Source organism: Typopeltis vanoorti, chromosome 9 (genome assembly GCF_054136105.1).
Source record: "Typopeltis vanoorti isolate ZY-2024b chromosome 9, IOZ_Tvanoo_1.0, whole genome shotgun sequence".
Lineage (NCBI taxonomy): Eukaryota > Metazoa > Arthropoda > Arachnida > Uropygi > Thelyphonidae > Typopeltis > Typopeltis vanoorti.
This window is the reverse complement of record NC_143557.1, coordinates 92,012,887-92,034,434: the sequence shown is the minus strand read 5'-3', so window position 1 is coordinate 92,034,434 and position 21,548 is coordinate 92,012,887. Positions and strand designations below refer to the sequence as shown.

General features: G+C 34.0%; 1 protein-coding gene across 3 annotated transcripts in view; it reads right to left on the bottom strand.

Moving 5' to 3' along the window:
* Positions 1-21,548, bottom strand: part of LOC150103247 (uncharacterized) — a 444,168-nt gene that overhangs the window by 90,278 nt on the left and 332,342 nt on the right. For all 3 annotated transcript variants that reach the window (XM_090397399.1, XM_090397397.1, XM_090397398.1), the window contains exon 10: positions 3,274-3,402. In XM_090397399.1, the coding sequence (XP_090253525.1) occupies positions 3,274-3,402 (129 nt within the window). The remainder of the gene's footprint in view (positions 1-3,273; positions 3,403-21,548) is intronic.

Genomic DNA, 21,548 nt, shown 5'->3' with positions numbered 1-21,548 from the left:
TTTTCTACTGTGAATTTTGAATGTTGGCTAAACATTTAGGGTAGGTAACAAAAGAAACCAGTGTCGTCCATAGGGCCAAATGACAAACATATTATGAAGAATGCATACAAGCCCTTTGCATGGTTATGCTTTCTTCATAATAGCTGAAGGGGAGAGAGAGAGGAGGGAACCCACAGCAGTACAATTAGTCTGTTTGTAGATTTTTCCTTGGAATATAAAGTAACCTGCATGCATAGTAAATTTGAATAATTCCAAGATATGGGGGAGGGGGGATTAGACTTAAATCCAAGAGTGTCTATTAGTGATAGATTAGTGAATAAAGATGTGGCATTGAAACCAACCATTATCTCAATTTTTAAGGATGTGATTTGAAATGGACATAATTTTTTTACAAAAGTAGAGGACTGCCAGTAAGGAGGTGCAGCAACTTAATTAACTGTTCAGTAAGTTTATAAGCAGGCCTGTCTATGCTATCAACTATAGGGCAAAGGAGGATATTACATTTGTGAAGTTTGGGTATCCCATAATAGGATGGTTTAACATGAACAGGTTTTTATTTTGTCAATGATATCTTTGGGTCAAGAAGTCATCTTTTTCAATAATTTACACACTTTTTCTTTTAAGACATAGTGGGGTCTCGATCAATAATTTGGTAAGTAGAACTCACTTAGGAGATCCTGATATCTATCCTTTGTTGGTTACAATTTGAATTGTTTCACTTACACATTGCCATGTGTTAACTGTAACATGGAATGTGCTCTGAAGATGCTGGTTTGAAATCTAGCAAAATATAAGCCTTAATAAACTTTTTATTATTATTATTTTTTTAGAATTTAGTTCCTTTGGTATTATAATACCATTAAAATAAGTTATGAATTATTAAGGCTATTTTTTGCTATATTCAAAGAAACATTATAAAAGATCTTGTTAGAAATATACTGGTGCAAAAATCAAGCATATAATGGAACATGTCAAATTACAATTGCAAAAAAATGTAAAGTCAAACTGAGGTACTGGTGTACCTCAGTTTGTAAGCCTTAGCCTTACAGATGACAAACTTTTTACTGAGTCAGTCTCAGCCCTAAGAAACAATCCAAACCTCAACAAATTTGGTTACATGAGACTGTCCCAAATTTGGGAAACCTACATCAGAAGACTTTCAGTCCAAACGGCCAATAATACCTACATTGCCCACTAGGGGGCACCATCAGGACTTTTAGGAGAAAGAATAGCTTACCTGCTTCATCCTCATTTATTGTGTATTGTGCTTGCGTGCACGTGTCTTGTTTCTAAGTCCCTGTGAAAATGGCAATGTGACAATTCCGAAATATTGGAAGTGTATTAAAATTTATTTTAATGTATACTCTATTGTACGTTGTAATTTCCTTAAGCTATTTAGTAAGACAAACTTTTTAGTTGTAAAAAGAAGATATGACAGAACAATATGAGTTACTAATGGGGTTTTATAGAGCAGATGCTAAAGAGATTTTACAATTCATGATTGGAATGGAGAGAATAAAGGATCGGCAGTGGAAGTTGTGTAAGAATGTGTTTAGCAAGGGCATAAGAACTACATTTTTAGTTCTTAGCTTAGAGGGAGACGTATGTGAGTGAAAGAGGTTGCTAGAGATGACTGTGAGCTCTTTGTCAGTGAATGACTTCAGGAGTGATATGATAGGTACTGTGTCAAATCAATAATTGTTAGTGTAGCACTCCCACAATGAGTCTTTGGATCCTGTGTACAATCATAATAAAGTACATTATGCAAATTATGGAAACAACTACGTGTTAGAGTAAAACTTTAGTTTAATATAAACCAAAAGAAACACTTGACGTTTCGACCTTCACATTAAGGTCATCATCTGGAGTATACACATATATACAAAGAAACAAGCTGCACTACAATCTACATGCCATGCTAAAGTTACTGATCAACCTTTATAACTATTGGCCTGACCTCTAGTGGGAAAAAAAAACTTACTACATCAAAGCTCGAGTCCTATTATTATTATTCATTAGGTTACAAAATTAAATTAAGCTGGAGAGTAACATGTTTACAAAAGGAAAAAAAAATAAAACTATTACTTGTATAAGTATACATATAAATTACAGCCAACTGGTATAGACAGTGGGCCAATAAAAGCTGAAAAATTGCTTCAAGTCCTAAAGTCAGGGTTTGCTGGAAACTAAGTGGGCTGAATGTGTGCCATCCAAATTCTTGGGATTTTTATGCCACCATTATTGTTAAGATTGGGGGTGGTTAATCAAAATTTCACAGGCTTCTTTAAATTTCCTTTCATACCAGGTTTTTGTATGATGTAATGAGCAAGTACTTTTCCAATCAATTTGGTGTAGGGTGTAAAGAGCGTGAATAATATATTCTGATCACTGTGTAAGCATGAAGGAAAGGAATAATATAGATAAGTACGAACTGATTAGTCTCAGTGAGTGTTCTTCAGGGTAAGCAGAGGACTGAAGATTATAAAGTTTTTGGATAACTTAATGCAGCTGCCAACTCTAGAAACAGCTTTTCAGACTTGAATAAGATGAAGGATTGCATTACTTCTATCTGGCTGTGTGTCAAGAGGAGTCCATATCATCCAGTCTTGAATAGACATAATAGTGGCAGCACATGTCTTGTGACATTCTTCAAGATGGATTTGAATGGTCCCCCCCCCCCCCAATTGTTGTCGCCAGCATGTAAATGGCATTCTATACCTAAAGATGGAGTACATCTGGTGAACAATATGCTGAAGAGATGATGCAGGGTAAATGAAGAGCACATAAACAAATTACCAGCTTAATTCTTAGCAAGTGATTTAGTAATTTCATATAAAAAACAATATACTGGGCTCTCGTTTGATTTGGAATTTTTTCATATTTAATATTTTCTTTGTAGAATGATTGGCCTGCTGTTATTCTAAAGAAGGTCTAAACAAACAATAGATAGTAGTACATGACAGTACAATATATAATTAATTTCTGCTTGACATCTAGCTTTTCTAGTTATTGAATAAACATGATGTTATTTAATAAATATGGACCAGAAATTCTTGAATGAAGAGAGAAAGAGATCTCTCACTCACACACACGATTCCTTCCCAATTGTATACCAAATGCCTGTTTTGGTGGACTGGTCATCTGTCAAAGTAATACAACTAAAAGCTACAACCGATAATGTAGGGTTGTTATTTTTAGATCCATTCTAAGACTTTTCATTAATGCTCTTAATGATCAAAAAGGTGCTTATCTTCAACATACATTATCACTTACCATTGGAACAGATAACCGACTGGCAGCATTTCCTTCTAATGCATATGAGCACCTATTTAAGAGGTAGTCTTTAAATCCTTGAGGAGGTTTAGGATGTACAATGAACATTGACCTTCTACGTTTATCCACCTGGTAAGCACAATAATATTCCATTGTGTGATGCCATGTAATTTCACAAGTTATTTTCTATTAACAGACTCTTAATAATTTTTTTTCCTCTAAATACATAGTAATACACTCACCAATAGTAGTATAATTTTTATTTTACTATAAGGACATGATCATTTTATGCACAAAATACCGTTTTGTATTCTAAATAATAATATTGAAGTATTATTATTTCAATAATAATACTTCAATATTAAGTAAGAAAGAGATCAAAGGTTGAATAAGTATTATATGTGTGTGTATGCACATCACCTGGGCAACTATTTTGAGATATATATATATAAAACTATAACAAATACCTAACTTCTGCAAAACTAATCAAGCAATAGCATGCTAAAACAATATGCAAGATTAGATTTGTTACAGAATATATACTGTTAAAAAGAACTTGATCTAATTGTTCTGATATCTTACTTCCAGTGTTTTTATACTTCTATTTGTAAACATTTTTTGAAAACATGCACCCACACACACACAGTGAGTTATAAGATACATGGACAACTCACCACAAGCAGTGTGCGGTATAACTCAATTTCCATATGTTACATTAGTTTATTAGAATGACATTTTTCCCAAGACACAATTACTTGTATTATGTATCACACTTGCACACACAAGAAGTTCAGAATCTATTAATGTATGTGGATTTTTTTTTTTTTTTTGAAGACATGGAGGCTGTAGTCAATGAGAAATATTCTGTAACAATTTTAATTTTACAATAATTTTGTATTCTGTAACAAATAAAATCTTCATTGGGGGAAAGTCATTCCAGAGAACAGAATGAAAGATCAATGGACGTAGCAGGTGGAGAGCAAATGAACTGTGTATCGATACTGGAACAGTTCATGTTAGCAGAAATGGAGAGAGGGAGGGTGGAATGGGAATGATGGATTCCAATGCTGCTGAATGGTGAACATGAAAACACTGTGTAAAAGACACTGATGATGTATGATTCAGGACACATCCATTGATTTCCTTACATCCCCCAAAAATTATTACTATTATTATTTTTAGTAATAATATAGGTGCCCTCCCTCAATGAGTCCTTTGACTCATCGAGGGAAGGCACATGCTCTATAACCCCGTCTCCACCATTCAATCACAACCTGACAGCAAATACACCAATGCCATCTCCCATCGATATTTTTCCACAGACAATCACAAACATCCATGCCCACGATGGGATTTGAACCAGCAGCCTTTTGGCTGGAGAGAGGATACGCTATCCACTCGGCCAACCAAGCTGATAAAAAATATATAATAAGAAATGTATGAATTACCATTCATACATTTTTTTTTTTTTCAATATAATTGCACAATACAAGATATATACAGTAAAAACTTGCAAACATGACACAGTCATGTTTTTTTATGTATTTATTTTTAAAAATTTTTTAATATGGGAGGTTTGAAATAGTAAATTTAACTTTTAGTGGCATTCTGAACCTGTGTTTCATATAGTTCCTCAGAAACTGATGTATGATTCAGGACACATCCACTGATTTCCTTACATCCCCAAAAAATGGTGAGACCATTTTTAGAAAACAATCAAACCAAAACAGTTTTTCACCCAATAATTTTAACAGCATTTTAAATTGTACACACTTATAATTTTTACAATGATTTTGGGTTTCTTATAAGGTCCTTTTAAAAATTTTATTTTTAACTCATTATTCCTCTTTTACAATTCCTATTTTTAACAGTATTTTAGATTATACACACATTTTTTACTACATTTTCAGGTTTTCTTATGTTCTTTGTCACTTTTATTGAGTTTTAAGCACATTTTGACTCCGAGTTTTACTTACTAAAATTTCTGTACTATAGTTTATATCCTTTTTACTACACTTTTATTCAGTTTTTAGCACATTTTGAGTTTTAATTTAATGTTTTCCATAATATATATAATTTTAAATCTTATACCTAAATGACTCTCTTCAAATGCATCTCAAACCCAAAAAAACCCATCGTGAGTTAATTTTCAGAAAATCTGCTGTTCAGAAAAGAGGAGTTGACACTATAAAGGTAGGCTGATGATATCATAATAATAAGATTATTATTATGGGCAACTCCAAGGAGTCCATAGACTCATCGAGGGAGGCCCTAACATCATGTCAAGAACAACTATTCAACATTCACAGAGTATCTATCATATTTCGCCTTGAACTCATTTACAGTCATGGCACCCACAACAGACTCTGGCAGCTTACTCCACTCATTCACCACTCTCCAAGTAAAAAAACATAGCTCTAACACCTTTGCTAACCACACTCTTGCCCAGCTTCCATGTATGGCCCCCTAGTCCTCCCACCACTAGTCCTATTCTCAAAAATATTTTCTGAATTAATCTTATAGAAACCCTTCAGTAATTTGAATGTCTCAATCATATCACCCCTTTTCTGCCTATCAACCAATTTCTGCAAACCCACAAATCTTCAACCTATTCTCATAAGGTTCATTCCATAGATCTGCTATCATCTTGGTCACTCATCTCTGGATCATTATCATTCAATCATTCACTTCAACAGTTCAATGAAAATATCATTATTTTCATCGAACAACTTCCCTTCCATTAATTTTATTTTAAGCAACTGTAACCAAAAAATAGTTTATTATCATAGGGAGCTCCATACAGTAATCCCTCGATTAATGCGTCCCCGATTCGTGCGTTATTTTTTTCGATACCCAAATTCGATTAGTGCGCCTATATACATCTTAAAAGTAAATATTACAGATGTTATAAATTTTCTATCTATACATTTTTATGGCTAACTATTTTAAAAAATCACTCCCAAGAATGAAATAATTTAGTTACCAATTTAAAACATTTTACAAAGTTATTTTTAATGGCATACTACACTACTTCCATGTACATTATGTATACTATGTTACAAGTTTTTACCACCAAATTTATGTCGTCTGCTATAGTACGCCCACGGATTCGAGACCCTTAGACACTTGTACGCATGTCACAAAAAGGAGAATCCATTCCGATAATAGGATAATTAATCCGTCTTCTGGGATGAGTTGTTTATTATTACACGTAGGAAAATTAACTTCTCTTTTATGATCATTGTAGTTTTTAAAGGGTAACTATTTTGCTTGTATAACAGTTGGGAAATTTTATCTATAAAGCACGTGATTTCACGTGTTGGCGACCAATTCCTTCATTTCTTTCCCCTCTTCAATGATATTGTCCAAGAGTTAATTAAATCTCATTCTAAAGAATTGAGTGATTCCGACCTGCTAAATTTAGATGCACAGTGGGAAAATACCACTGATAGTCAGCCAAATGAGATTTCACAGAAACAATTTGAAAATATTTTTCATACAATCAAAGTTTTTAAGCAGCAATGCTTAGAGGCTGACCCTGATGAAGAAAGAAGCAGTAAAATTTGCAGAAGTAGAAGAGGCAATAGGGCCATACTGTCGGTTATGAAAAAAAGAAACAAAATGTCCGCCAAACTAGCTCAATTCTTTGTTAAGTAGAATAATAAAATTTATATTCTGAATATGTTTTATTGTGTTTCAGCTTCATGGTTTTCCTTTAACTAGGCCCTGAGATCTTAATTCTTTTATAAAAAAAATGAAGGTTCAGAAAAGAAATTTGAGGAATGAATTATACTTTTTCCCATAGGTTATTATATTCGATTAGTGCATTTTCGATTAATGCGCCTGTTTTAAAGAACGCATTAGGTCCACTAATTGAGAGATTACTGTATTAAACGAAAGCTTGCTTGTCATTTTATACTTTTAGAATACCATTATGTCTTTTAAGGTACTTTGTGTTTGCAGTAAGTGAAGACTACAGTATTATTGTAATAAAACCAGAGGGGTCATATGATGGGTAGGAGGAATTTTGCTGGAGTAGAAACAAAAATATATTTAATCTCCCTCTCACAAAAAAAAAAATTGCTGAACAAGGGCATAACACTCACAATTAACTCCAATGATTGCAGTAATTACTGAAATTAAAACAAATTTGCTACAAATAAATTTAGAAATATATTTTAAAAGCAAAATATATATTTTACACATTTTTAAAATTTTTTAACATAAGGAAGGAAGAAGTTCAAAATTCAACCCTAAAAGTGTGACATCATTTAAGAATGCTCTATTAATGTATATATATACTAAATAAATATACAGTGATTTCTAAGTTATCCAGCCTGCAGTTATTTGACATTCCACAGGTTTAGCACGAAACAGACTTCTGGTATATCAACATAAAAACGAACATTCAATTAACTGACCAGTTACCTGTTTCCTCATATGATGAGATAACGGAGAGATTGTTATATACAAAGTTTTTCCTCAACTGAATTGAGGAAATGAGTAAGAATGTACATCTATATGAAAATAATAATATAAAAAAAGTGACATCACACATAAATAAATTCTGTGTGATGATACAGCGTTCCCCCTTTATACGGGACCCCAAATTTTATCCGGGCTCTGGAATCGGCATAAGCTGACAAATCAGATCTATCGCTGGGTCAGTATTCCTGACTGTAATCCATGCGTGTCCTCGGACGGTTTGCCTGCTTGCAAGCAAATTGAACTGGCGGAAAAAACCCTGCTGTCCACGCCCAAGACTGGCTAACTTGGCTATGGCTGAGAAAGATCCTTGAGCTCCTCACGTCGTTGACAGGAATCGAACCTAGGACACTCCTTCCCTAGGCATATGGTTGCGAAGTGCAAAGCCACTAGGCTAACTGCTTGGATATTATACATAATTCCTGCTATGTATAACAAAGGAAAACACAGGACACCATGACAGCACTGCATGATTACTAGTTTTTTATCAACAATTTTCTTCCAAACCCATTTGTAGCTACTCCAATATTATTGAATATTAATGAGAATACATTTATTTCATTTTGGATTAATTTTTTTTTTTTTTTTAAATTATTAACCAGTAAGATGGTGAAACTAAGCCTGATGAAACATCACCACCCTGCTCATTGTAGTTATGAAGTGGCTAAATAAACATACAGGGATTTCTAAATTATCCAGCCCTCAGTTACCTGACCTTTCACATGGATATATATATATATATATATATATAAAGCACTATTGCCAGTACTCATTCTGTGCTAGCAAGAAAAATTAAAAGGTTATTAAAAGAAAACTAAACATTGTTTACTGATGTTTTTACTTGATAGTATGCTAATGTTTTTGGAATAAGGATAGCAAATTATAATTATAGGACTAAATTTATTCTAAAAACATAAAAAAAAGTAGAGATATATTTTTAATAAAAATTTTATATGGTAAATATTTAAAACAACAGATGTGGTGAGAAAATGTCTTCTTGTTCTTCCTAACATGGAATTTAGTCCAAGTGGCCTGTTCCGGTCTCATGCCATCTCTTTCTTGGTCTACCGATTCTTCTTTTTCCACTTATTTTGTATAATATTTGTGGCAGTCCGCTGTTGTCCATTCTATTTAAATGTTCTATAGCCATTTTTGTTTATATTCTCTTATGTAGTAATTAATTGGTTTTATTTTTCAGGGATTGTAAGATTTCTTCATTTGTTTTGTGGTCCCACTTGGTATATCCAGCTGTTTTTCTGAGGAACTTCATTTCTGCTGTTTGAATTCATTTTTCATCTTTCCTTTTCATGGTCCATGTTTCACTTCCGTATAGTAGAGTTGGTTTTGACAAGACATTATATAGTCTGATTCTAGTGTGTTTTTGTACTAGGGATGGCTTAAATATATTATTTATTATGCCATTTACTTTGACAAAGTTTGATATTTCAGTGTCTATGTCTTTTTCTTCTTCATATGATAGATCACATCCCAAGTATCTGAATTTTATCATCTATCACTATTTTACTTCTTATCAGGTTTTCTCTTTTGAATGCCATTATTTTTTCTTCAGATATTGTTGTATTATATTGCTTTGAGATATCATTTAATGATCTTTGTAAGTCATCTTCTGATGTAGCTAATACTATTTGATCATCTGCAAATAGTAGTATATCTATCTTCATTTGCAGGGTCATTTGTATAGCAAATGGGTTATGCTGTTTCCAGATTGTTATAATTTTATTTATATATATATTGAAAAAGCAGAGGTGAGAGGGTACATCCTTGTCGTACTCCTCTTGATATATCTTTCCATTCTGAGATGTGTTCTAATTTAACCTATTTTATTTCCTGTATATATTTCTTGAATAGATTGTAAAAGCTGGTTTGGTATGTTTAAATCGGTTAATATTTTAAACAATTTTTATCTACTAATTTTGTCAAGGGCTTTTTCATAATCAATAAAGGCCATGTGTGTTTCTTTTTGAAATTCTCTTCTCTTTTCTATTAATAATTTTAAAGTAAAAATTGGATCTATGCAGGATCGGCCTTTTCGGAAACCATTTTGTTCTTCTAGTAATTTGTTTTCTACAATGCTGCTTAGTTTCTCTTTTAATATTCCTGCATATATTTTATATCCTGTATTCAGCAAGCTAATTCCCCTATAATTATTGCAATTGTCTTTATTTCCTTTTTTATAGATTGGGATAGCCAGTGCTTTTTTCCAAGATTTAGGGGTTTTTTCGGACATCCAAACCATATTAAAAAATTTCGGAAGTCTTTCATTAAATTTTTCACCTGCATTTTTGTATAGTTCTATATTTATATTGTCTTCTCCTGGTGTTTTCCTATATTTCATCTTCTTTATTATATTTTTCAGTTCTAACATTGTGATATAGGTCACCCATTTTTCTAAATCTATTGATTGTATTTTTATCTTTTCTTTTATTTCTTTATTCATGTATTTAATTATGTCATAGGTTTTGGGTTGTGGCTTAAATAAATCCTTTTCTAGTTCTGTTACGAAATTGTTCCATCTTTCTCTATGTTTTTTTCCTTACTTCTCGTTTTGCAATTGCACTATTTCTTTTATACTCTATTTCTCCTTCTATTGTTTTGGAATTTAGCCAAGTGCTGGTAACTGCCCTTTTTGGTTTTTATTATATTTTCTATTTCTTTGTTCCAGTCTCGTAGTCCTCTTTTTCTAATCCATTTGTGCTTTATTCCTAAGGTTTCTGTTGCTGCTTTTGTGAGAATTTGTTTCAAATTTTCCCATTCATCTTCTATGTCACTTGATTCATGTGTGGTTTCTGTTTTTAAGTTTGTGCATTTTTGATATTGATGTCTAACTTGAGGATCCTGTAATGAAGAAATTTTGTAGCTTGGCTGGTAAGAATTTTCAATTCTATGTGTTTTTAGCCACTTTGGTTTAAAACGAATTTTTGTTGATACCATATAATGATCAGAGTTTAATTCAAAGCCTCGATATGCTCTTACATCTAAAATTAACTCCGCTAATTTAAAATTTGTGATAACGTAGTCAATTACTGATTTGTATCCTCTGGCTGACCAAGTATATTTATGTATTTCCTTGCATCTCCTCTGTTTCTCTTCACCTCTGAAACATTAATATGACAGTCAACCCAAATAGAACTTACGGAGTTTGAAAGAGGCACTATGATAGGAGGCCATGTTACAGGCCAATCTATTCAGAAATTTTTGACAAATTGGACAAACCAGTAATACGAGATGGAAGTGCAGGGAGTCAACTGCAAGTGCTACCTGCAGTGGACAATCCACCACATCCACCAAACATGATTGCAGGGTGCCATGAAGGATAATATGTAAAATAGGGTTGAGACAATGCACTGTGTCATAAGGCTGTTGCTGTAACTACATGGTTGGTGGAGAGATGAATATCACCACACTTCACTGGCCTCCACAGAACCCTGATTTCAACCCTATTGAACAGTATGAGGTGAACTGGAGTACTAAATGCAGTACTAAATGACATATTTACAACTTTTTATGGATGGCAATCATATACAAAAATAAAATAAATGAAACAATTTTAGGCCAGGAAGAAAATTCTCAGGAAGCAGATATAACATCGTTTGAAGCAGGATATCTCAATAAAATAATATACAGTACATTAAAGCTGATAAAATTAAAGGCCAAGAAAGCCCATCAAAGCTCACTTAGTGACAACAATGCAATCTTGCAAAACCTGGGTTCAAATCTCATGTAGGATGTGAAGAACCTATAAGAGCCTTTTTTGAAAGTGAGAGATCTCAAATGGAGGTGGTGAGGATTTTTCCTCTAAGAAACTTGAATTTTTCATCTCACAAATCAAATAGGACAGAATACATGCAATTGAATGATACTGCCGACAATACTGATAAGAGTAACTGTTCTATTATAACTTAGTTTTCTAGAAGCCAAATTAACTGAGATAAGCTGCCAAACCCAACAGTAAAGGAGATAAGATTTTTAAAATCCTATATATTGTTAATGCATGACGGACAATAGTTACAAATGATACATGGAGTCTCCGGTTTTCAAAACAACTTACATATGTGAATTTATTATGTTGCCCTTATATGCAGTAAAACATTATGGAACTAGAATTGCCACTTAAAAAATATGCAAAATGGATTATCATCATCTCCTCAGTTTTTTTGAAACATTTAGATAAGCTTGAGAAAAAATGATGCAGGGTGTCAATTTTAACACGCTTAGTTTTGCATGTTTGCTTTTATTCAAGGTTGTTTGCACCACTATTAGTTTCTCTAGTCTATCCAGATAATTACAGTGCTTTGTATAATTACAAAGCACTGTAATCATAGGGCTTGTCAGCCAGTTCATAACAGCTATTATCTTTAGTAACTTAAGTGACTGCTGAATATGTTGCTTTAAACTTATATACATGTAATGTTAATCTTATTATTGATTGGGGAAGAAAATGTTTATAAGACTGATGACTAGTTTAAAATGTTTCAGTAAAACAGGAGAGCTACCCCTGAATCAGCTATGATTCAGGGGTAGCTCTCCTGCATCACACTGATACAGGAACATTGTTATCTGCTTTCACTCTGTGCAGGATTCATGAAGGTGGCATGTATGCTAGGCAACCAGTAATCTGAACCACACCACAGGAGAGAATGCTTGAAATGGATCAGGCTCCACGTCAACTTAACCACGACCGATGGGAGTTAGTACTGTTTACAGACAAGTCCCGATTTGCTTTACAATGTAATACTACGCATGCTTAGATCTGGACAGAACCAGGAACATGTTATGATACCTTGAAAGAGACACTTAGGGTGGTTAGGGAAGGCATCTCATTTGGTGGATGCACTGATCTGTTATGTGCTTCCTAGTGGAACCATAAATGCTGCAACTTATAGAGATGAGGTCCTGGATCCCTTTGTACATCTGTATGTAGGTATGATATTAAAGATATTTATCCTACAAGATGATAACGCTCATCCTCATCAAACGAAGCTTGTGGACCAATATCTTCAAGAGACTATCAAATGTATGGTCATGCCAAACAGGTCTCCCAACATTAATACTACTGAGCATGCTGAGGATATTTCATGTGAATGTGTTACTGTTACTGAATATTGGAATAATGTGTAGTGGAGTCGAGAGCATTCCTTAACTAAATTAGCAGCTAAGTTGTGTAACCATACAAGTATTGAAAAAAAATAATAAAATAAAATAATGACAATAACATATTATTTCAATTTCCATGCAAATTTCAATTTGCATGGAAAAGTGTTCTGCAAATTTCTTTAATTTTGCTGAAGCAGTCAAAGCAATAGGAAGGCAGGTAAATACTCCACTGGCATCTAATAAGACACCATTTAGTTAACAGATAACTAAATCTAATCTACGCTAGCCAAGTTGGCCAAATAATAAACAAATCCACTTGCCAACCAATGGTCTGTAAGTTCATTCTCTGGTGGTGAACAATACACTATTTTCTTGAGCCATCACTCCAAGCGCATCCTGAACATACACATACAACTGTAAACAGTGTCATTCAGAAATCTTTAAAGGCAAGATAAACATGTACTGTCATAAACTATTAGTCTCCATAACTTTTATATAACTCTTCTGACCCACATTCAAAGCACTGGTCCTCATATGTTCACTCTTTTACTATCTTTTGGAGTATCGGTTTCTTTAGGAATGTCTCAGCTCCACTACACATTATTCCAATACCCTCCCACCCATCCTAATTAACAGCTGCTCTGAAACATATACAATCAGTTAACTTTGCATTAGGAAAACTCACCTAATGCGTTGTCAACACCTCTGTGCAATATCACGGGTACAGACGCCTAAGAACAGATTCCACAAGGTGTCGAACATCCTCCATGCCTGCTCAGCAACTCTGTCAGTTCACGATCATTCTGTGGAGGAGAATCAGCGCACGCACACACACACACACCGTTCTAGCATATCCCACCCATATTCAATTGGGTTACAGTCAGGGGAGTTTGGGGACCACTGCAATGTGAAAAATTTGTTGTCGTGTTCTCCAACCACTCAGTAGTTGTACGAGCCTGATGACAAGGTGTGTTGTCCTGTTGAAAGATGACACTATGGTCGGGGTAGACTTCCTTCAGATATAGATGGTTGGCTAAGAGGATCCTGTAGCATTCACCATTCAGTGTTTGTGGGATGATAACCAACAGACCTAGGGCATGCCAGGAAAACTCCCCAGACCATAAAACACCTAAATTGACATGTTCAACCATGCTGTTTACGCCAAATGCAAACCTGGCCATCAGCATGGTGCAGCAGGAAATGGGACTCATCACTCCAAAAGACTTTCTTCCATATGTTGAAGGTTCATTTCCAATGTTCCTTGGCCAATGCGAAGCGTTGTTGGCAATGCCTAGCCACCATCATGGATACTCTTATTGATCTCTGGCTGTGGAAACCCCAGAGGAAGCAAGGTACAGTGCACGTGAAAATGGGTCAAACCTCTGTTGTTCTACTGGTGGGTGAGCTGTGTGACTGTTGCATATTGTTGCTGAGATACCAGTCATGACACACCTCTAGGATCAACCATGCATGGCTGACCAATGTGAGCCCTTCTGCTTGATGTCTTCATGGTTAATCCAGTACTGGTACACCCTTGATACAGTAGTATGGGCGCAACCAACAGTTGCAGCTATTCCAAAACCCGCTCTTGGGAGCCCAAACTATTTGTACATGGTCAAATTGGCTTATGTTGCCATGTTTCCCCATTACTGGCAAACGTTTATTGATTACGTACAGAGAATAGACGTGCCCATTTATATCAGCATACGTGATGCTGATATCGTGTGGTACTTTGTTATTGTACCGAATATGTAAATCGAAGAGGTGTTCCTAATGCAAAATTAACTCAGTGTATGTTCTCTTAATCAAATTGACAATTGATTCCCTTATCTTTTGCAACAATTCTCAGAATCTGCTAATGGGAAACTAAATTGTTAACTTTTGTGGATTTCAAAAACAGTCTAATATGTTTCCTTCCCTTTGTCTTTTTTGTATGATGTCTTAAGATGAAAATATTATGAATACAGGATTTTCCAGCAGTAAAGGCCATTGTGTTCTTCTAACACACAGAAGGTCATATTCTTCTCTAACCTTGTGGTTATTTTACTTACACCCTACTCACAGAAGCAGCCCACTAATGCTTCTGCAATTTGAAGGATCATTCTTATTAGCCCCTCCCCCTTTTTTTAAAGACAGCAGTTATAATGATAAAAAATCAATAGGAATCACATATTGAACTTGATACACAGCCTATCCATAAATACTGTTACAACTTGAACAGTGCATAAACCTTTAATCTATCAGTAAATCATTTACAACTTTCAGCACATGCAAACCACATGTATAACATATAACAGCACTCAATGTTCAAAATGTCCCCCTCCCCTTTACATTCACACACACTCCTGCAGTCTGTGAGGCTACATATTTATGACAGCACGCACAGCATTGAACAGAAACATTGCCACTGCTTACTCCAAATCCATCTTCAGGTAGGCGAGGTGTCATTTCTTGCAGGCCACTCTCTCTCAAGTTTTGACCACAATTTGAAGTGCAAGGGATCCATGACTTCTGGGCATATTCACCTCCAACCACTGTTGTGTGGTCCTCACCTTGTGTGCAAGGGGGGGGGGGGGGCTGAGTCCTGTTGGGAAGTCCACTGTCTACTGTGAAACAAAGTATTGCTCAAGGGGATACCACAAGTTTCAGCACGGTGTCTTGATACACTGCAGAGGTTTTGATCCCTTTCTCACAGAAATGAAACTTGAATACCCCCCCCCCCCCAAACCAAACCATTCGTGATGACCTCTTTGAATCCCAGGTGATATGGCATGTTATGTGTGACCATCTGAAACATATACCCAATCTTCCAAATATAATATGTGCTTAAAAGAGAAAATTAAGTACTTCTAAACTTATATTTTTTTTTTATTTTCTTTCTTATTGGAAATATTAATGCTTATTGTAACCATGAACTTTGACATGCTGTTTTTAAATTTTATGATACATAACATACAGAATCTAGAGGTGAAGATTCTAATCTCTGCAACTTTATTCTAGATTCAAAAATTAAAAAAAATAAATTTGACCTTGTATTTCTAGATTCAAAAAATCTAGAAATACAAGGAAAATTTATTTTTAAACAATGTAGCATTTTCAAACTTATTTATTGCACTCTTTTTACAGATTAAAGATTGAATTCATGACGTTACATTTAGAAGAGCCAATTAAGAAATTTCATTTTTTCATCTCATATACAGGCAAACTGGCCATGAAAACATATGTAATTTACAAACTAAAAAAGTACTCCCGTATTTACTCAAATATAACTCTCACCCCCCCCCCCCCCCCAAATTAAAGCAAAAAATCGCGGTGCAAAATATATGTGGAGATTTCTGGAAACTAAAGTTTTCAGGAAAAAAACTGAAAATGGGTATGACTAACCAAGATCTCCTATTCGCTATTGCTATTTCCGGCCTAGAAAGCGGTTTCCTTGTGTGCATCCTACCCAAATAGCATCATCTTCTTCTTCTTTCCCATTATTTCATGCAAAAATTACCAGTTATTTACAGACTTGAGATACATAATGAACAATCCTTCACACAAGACTAATGAGAAGTGAAAGCAGAGTGTGAAACAGACAGTAATGGTAAGCCAGTAGAGATAGAGCAGCTATGAACATGTGCATATGATTGGTGTGGTATTAACAGTTTTGAGTTAGATACTGTGTTTACTGGTACAGCATATGGTTTTGCTTGAGTCTATACACCATAGTTTCTGTGGGAGGGGACATGTGATTTATTAGTTAATGATGTTTTTATCCCAGTTGTCTCTCTAATTGCACTATTTGTTGAGAAATATATTACAGACTGCAAATGTCTCTGTACTTTATTCAGTGATACAATAAAACTACTTGTTTTTTCTTGTATCTGCAGTATAGTGGCTGTTGGGGGGGTACATGTTATGTATCGTGGGAAGCGAGTTATCGCCCTGATGTGAAAGTGTTTAAACTTTTTTTTTTTGTGTGTGTGCACAAGGTATATGCGAAACTTTTTAATTTCTTTTTTCATAAAGTAAAATCAGGGGTGCAAGTTATATTTGAGTAAATATGGTATGGTAGATGGCATTGTGTGTTGATGGAAGTAGTGTTGTGTAAAGTTGGAGGATTAAGTAGGGGAGACAAGTTGTGTGTAATAAGTAGAGTGATTTCCCACAATGCGTTTTGATTCCTTGGGGTGTCATGTAATAATAATAATAAGACAAAGTTTTTCATATTAGATTTACAAAACATTTCAGTAAAGGAAGGAAGGATAAATGTCAATGTCTTAGCTAAGTCAACAGTCTGGCTGGCTAAATGGTGAGCACTATATGTTCTCCAACCAACAGGCTGTGGATTTAAATCTCGCCATGTGAATGGATATTTGTCAGTCTTTAGGTGGTAGATGAATTTCATTGCCCAGTGTGAAACTAGCATCCTGACCACTGAAGGCCTGAGATGGCTTGATAAAGTTCCATGTTTAGGTTTCCAGACTATGTACAAATAAAAGATAAAACAATAAAGAAATAAAATAAAAATCTTTAATTCACTCATGGTGCTCACATACTACAAGTTTACGATGTGCATTTCTTAAATAATCATTCAAATAAAACACATTCTGTTAATTTATAAATATCTTATTTTAATGTATATTTGTGCTGTAAAATATTGATAATGTCAAAGTGGTTAAGACTGAAAGTATAGAAATATAAAACAATACACAGTTATGTAACTGATATTAGGTTATCAATTACCACTGTTGACATGGGAGCAGAGCAATTCAAAACCAAAACTAATTTTCTTCAGTGTGTGGAGGATTTCTAGATACACAAGGCAAAGAAAATACTGAAGTGTAATAATAATATTTCGGTGAAGTTTGCACCTGAAGTATTTTTAGGACTAGGGCAACTCGTATATAAAAGCTAATGACTTCACATCACTTGCCTTAGTATCCCATAATGCAAAGCACATATCCTTCTGGGTAAGTACAATGCTATGCATTATGGGAAGGGTCACTACCCAAACAGGTTTTAACCTTTATTGAGATCTCATCAATGGGAGCCAGACCTAGAGGTGATATGAAGGTTGAAGTAATGCCAAAGTCATATTTTCATATACGAGTAGCCAAAAGGTGTAACACCTTATAATTAAAATACTCCAGATTAGAGATAGTTGTTGGAAGTTTTTCCACTTTTAACTATAAATTAGAGATACCAAGAAATTATATATGTGGTTTAATCCTTTATCCAAGTGTAAGCAAACAAAGTTTACTGACGAGACCTCAATAAAGGTCGAAACCAGTCTGGACAGTGACTGACCCTTCCCATAATGCATAGCATTTGTGCTTTGCATTATCGGATACTAAGGCAAGTGATGTGAAGTCATTAGCTTTTATATATGAGTTGACCTAGTCCTGAAAATACTTCAGGCTTGTTTGTTTACACTTGGATAAAGGATTAAACCAAGTATATAATTTCTTGGTATCTCTAATTTATATTAAATTTGATGATTGTTGATGCTGCTCAAGTTAATACTAAAACACTGAGTTTTTTTTTTTTTTTTTTTTTAGCATTATACAAGAAATTTATAATTTCTTTAGTGTTTTGACTAAACAATGGGATGTACTGAAAAAGTACACCAAAATTGCACTTAAAAATTTATCAGATACTATATGGGAAGAATTGAACGCTTTGTTAGCTTAGATATAATATTGGAGAAGTTTTAGATTCTTTTGTGGAAATTTATGATAAAATTTACAATAGTACAAAATATGAAGCAAAAATATTAGCTCTGAATAAAAATTATGAATTTTTGTGTTCACTTATAATCTGGTATGAAATTTTGTGCAGGATCAATGTAATGAATGAAATGCTTCAGAATCCAAGCACAAATTTAAGTGCATCCAAAAACTCGTTAAATAATGCAATGGACTTTACTAAAGAATTTAGATCGGATGAAAATTTATACTTGAACTGGCAAAAGAGTTAGCATTAGATTTAAAAATTTCTTCCGAGTTCAAAAGCAGTACATTACATACGCGTAACAAAAGATCGTTCAGTTAGGAATGTTCGACGAAGTGCCAGTTGATCTGCAATAGAACTTGACATTTTGTCAAATATCCATGTCAAATATAACATTACAGTTACATTTTTTTTTGTTCCAATTGTGGACATTGTTATTGGCTGAAAGGTTTGATCTCTTGACAAGTCACTTTAACATATTTCGGTTTTATTCAGTTTCAAGGAAATTTCTAATATGGATGAGGCAGTTTAAGAAAACACTGTGATGATTTACAAGTTGTGCTGACTGATGGTGAAGAAAAGGATATTTGTGCCACCAAATTACATAATGAAATAAAAATTCTAAAGGAAATCATACAGGATAGTGATAGCTTAGACACACTGAAAATACTGCAATATATATGCAAATGATTTAGATAGCATCTTTATTAATTTAACAATTTCTCTTTGAATATTTTTGGCACTTCCAGTTTCAGCATCAAGAGGCGAACAATTATTTTCAAGAAAAACTAATTAAAACATATCTAAGATCTAGTATTTCACAGAAGAGACTGGTTGGACTGTCAATGATTGCAACAGATGGCGATATCTGCGAGAAACTAGAACCAAATGAAAATTTGGATTAATTTGCTTCCATAAAATCAAGAAAAGTAAATTTTTAAATCATTTAATTTTTTTATTACATTTCTTTTTCATTAAAAATTAAATGATTCTTGTCATTGTGTAATTTTTATTGTTTGTACATCTCTAGTTATAACAGCACATAGCCAGTAATCAGCAACTTATGTATCTGTAATTCTAGTCTTTGTGCATTTCTGTATGTATTGCAATTTTTGCTGTGTGGTTAATATATACATATTTTTCCAAGTACACAGTTTTGCATAAAAAAATACGTGTTTTTAATTTTCAATCTTTAAATTTTAACTACATTAAAAAAAAAAGTAAGGGGCACTCAACTTAAAATTGCATCAGGACGCCAGCACTGTGCATAGGCAAACAGCTCAGTTTGACATCTCCAATTCTAATATCAGGCCTAATGCCCTTCTTTCATAATATGATCCATATAGATGATAAATAAGAGTGGAGATAATGTGCATCCTTATCTTACCTCTGATTTTACATCAAACCATTTTCCTATAATTCCTTCAATTCTAACTGCTGACTTGCAACTTAAATATAGAATGTGTATAATGCTCTGTATAATGTTCCATTTACCCCATATAATTGTGGTGTTTTGAAAAGCTTTTCTCTGGGCACTTGTCATATGGCTTTTTCAGATCTACAAAACTCAAGTACAGATCCTTGTCATATTCCAATGATATCTCAACTATTTGCCTTAAAGAAAATCTGATCTTGACAACCTCTATTTGGCCTGAACCCTGCTTGTTCTTCTCCAAGTTTCTCTTTCACAATCTTTCTCAACCTCTTTTCAAGTATGCTTGTATAAATCTTACCTGGAACACTCAGTAAAGAAATTCCTCTGTAATTCTCATTCAGCTTTATTCCTCTTTTTATAGATGAGTACTGTGAGAGCTCTACTCCAATCTTTGGAAACTGGACTCTCTGAATTATGCTGTACTTTTATAGCTCCATACTTAAGCATTTCTGGTTGAATATCATCTATTCCAGCTTTCTTTCTACATTTTCAAGTTTTTGGCATCTTTTTCTACCTCAAATACTGATATGCACTCCTCTTTGCATTCCTCTTGAAAATTTTCTAGTATGGTTCTATTACTGCTTGGTTCATTTAATAGTCTTTAAAAGTAATTACTCTAGACATTAAGATATCCTTATCTTCAGTTTTAATGTCACTTTTGATTCCTTTTACAGTACTCTTTCCTTCATTTTTAAGCTTCTTCAATAGCTTCCAAAACATTTTGCCACCTTCATGATATTTATTTTCCATATTCTTACTAAAGTCTTTCCATGACTTTTCTACTTTTATTCATAGCTTAGATCACTTACATTTTTCTCTGTATTCTTTTAGGGAATCTGCTGATTTATTTGCTAGGAACTTTTGGTATACTTTCTTCTTTTCTAGGACTGCTTGTTTAACTTCTCATGTCCACCATGATGATGCTCTTATTTTTCTATCCTTGTAACTTCACCACATACTTCCCTAGCTGATTCAATCAATGTTTTCTTCAGTTTTGCAACCGAGACCTCAAAGTTTGGTTCTTATTTTCAAACTGCTTCAAATGTTCTTCAATAATGCTTGCATAGTTGAGTCTACAATTTACCTGCAAAAGCTGCTCAACTTTAACTTTCTTATATACAGTTCTTTTTAATGTGATATCCATTTTTATCCTGCTTAGTACTAAGTAATGGTCTCTTCCAAATTCAAATCCTCAGTACATTCTTGTATCATGAACCGGCATTATGATATCACTATCAAGAATGACATTGTAAATGAGGCTTTTATTTCTTGTGTCTTCTCTCAATGTGAACTTTTGTTGCACCTCTTTATGTTGAAAGATGGTGTTAGTAATGACCACTCTGTGTCCCGTGTAGAAGTTCAGTAAATACTTACCATTATTATTAGCCATGCCCCTTTCTCCAAATTTTTCCAAAATGTTCGTATATGCCTGGTGGGGTTCATTTCCTACTCTGCTGTTCAGTGGTCCTTGTTCTCCAACAAGGGCCACTTTTTCCATTTTCTTTCTGTCAGCTTCCTGTTC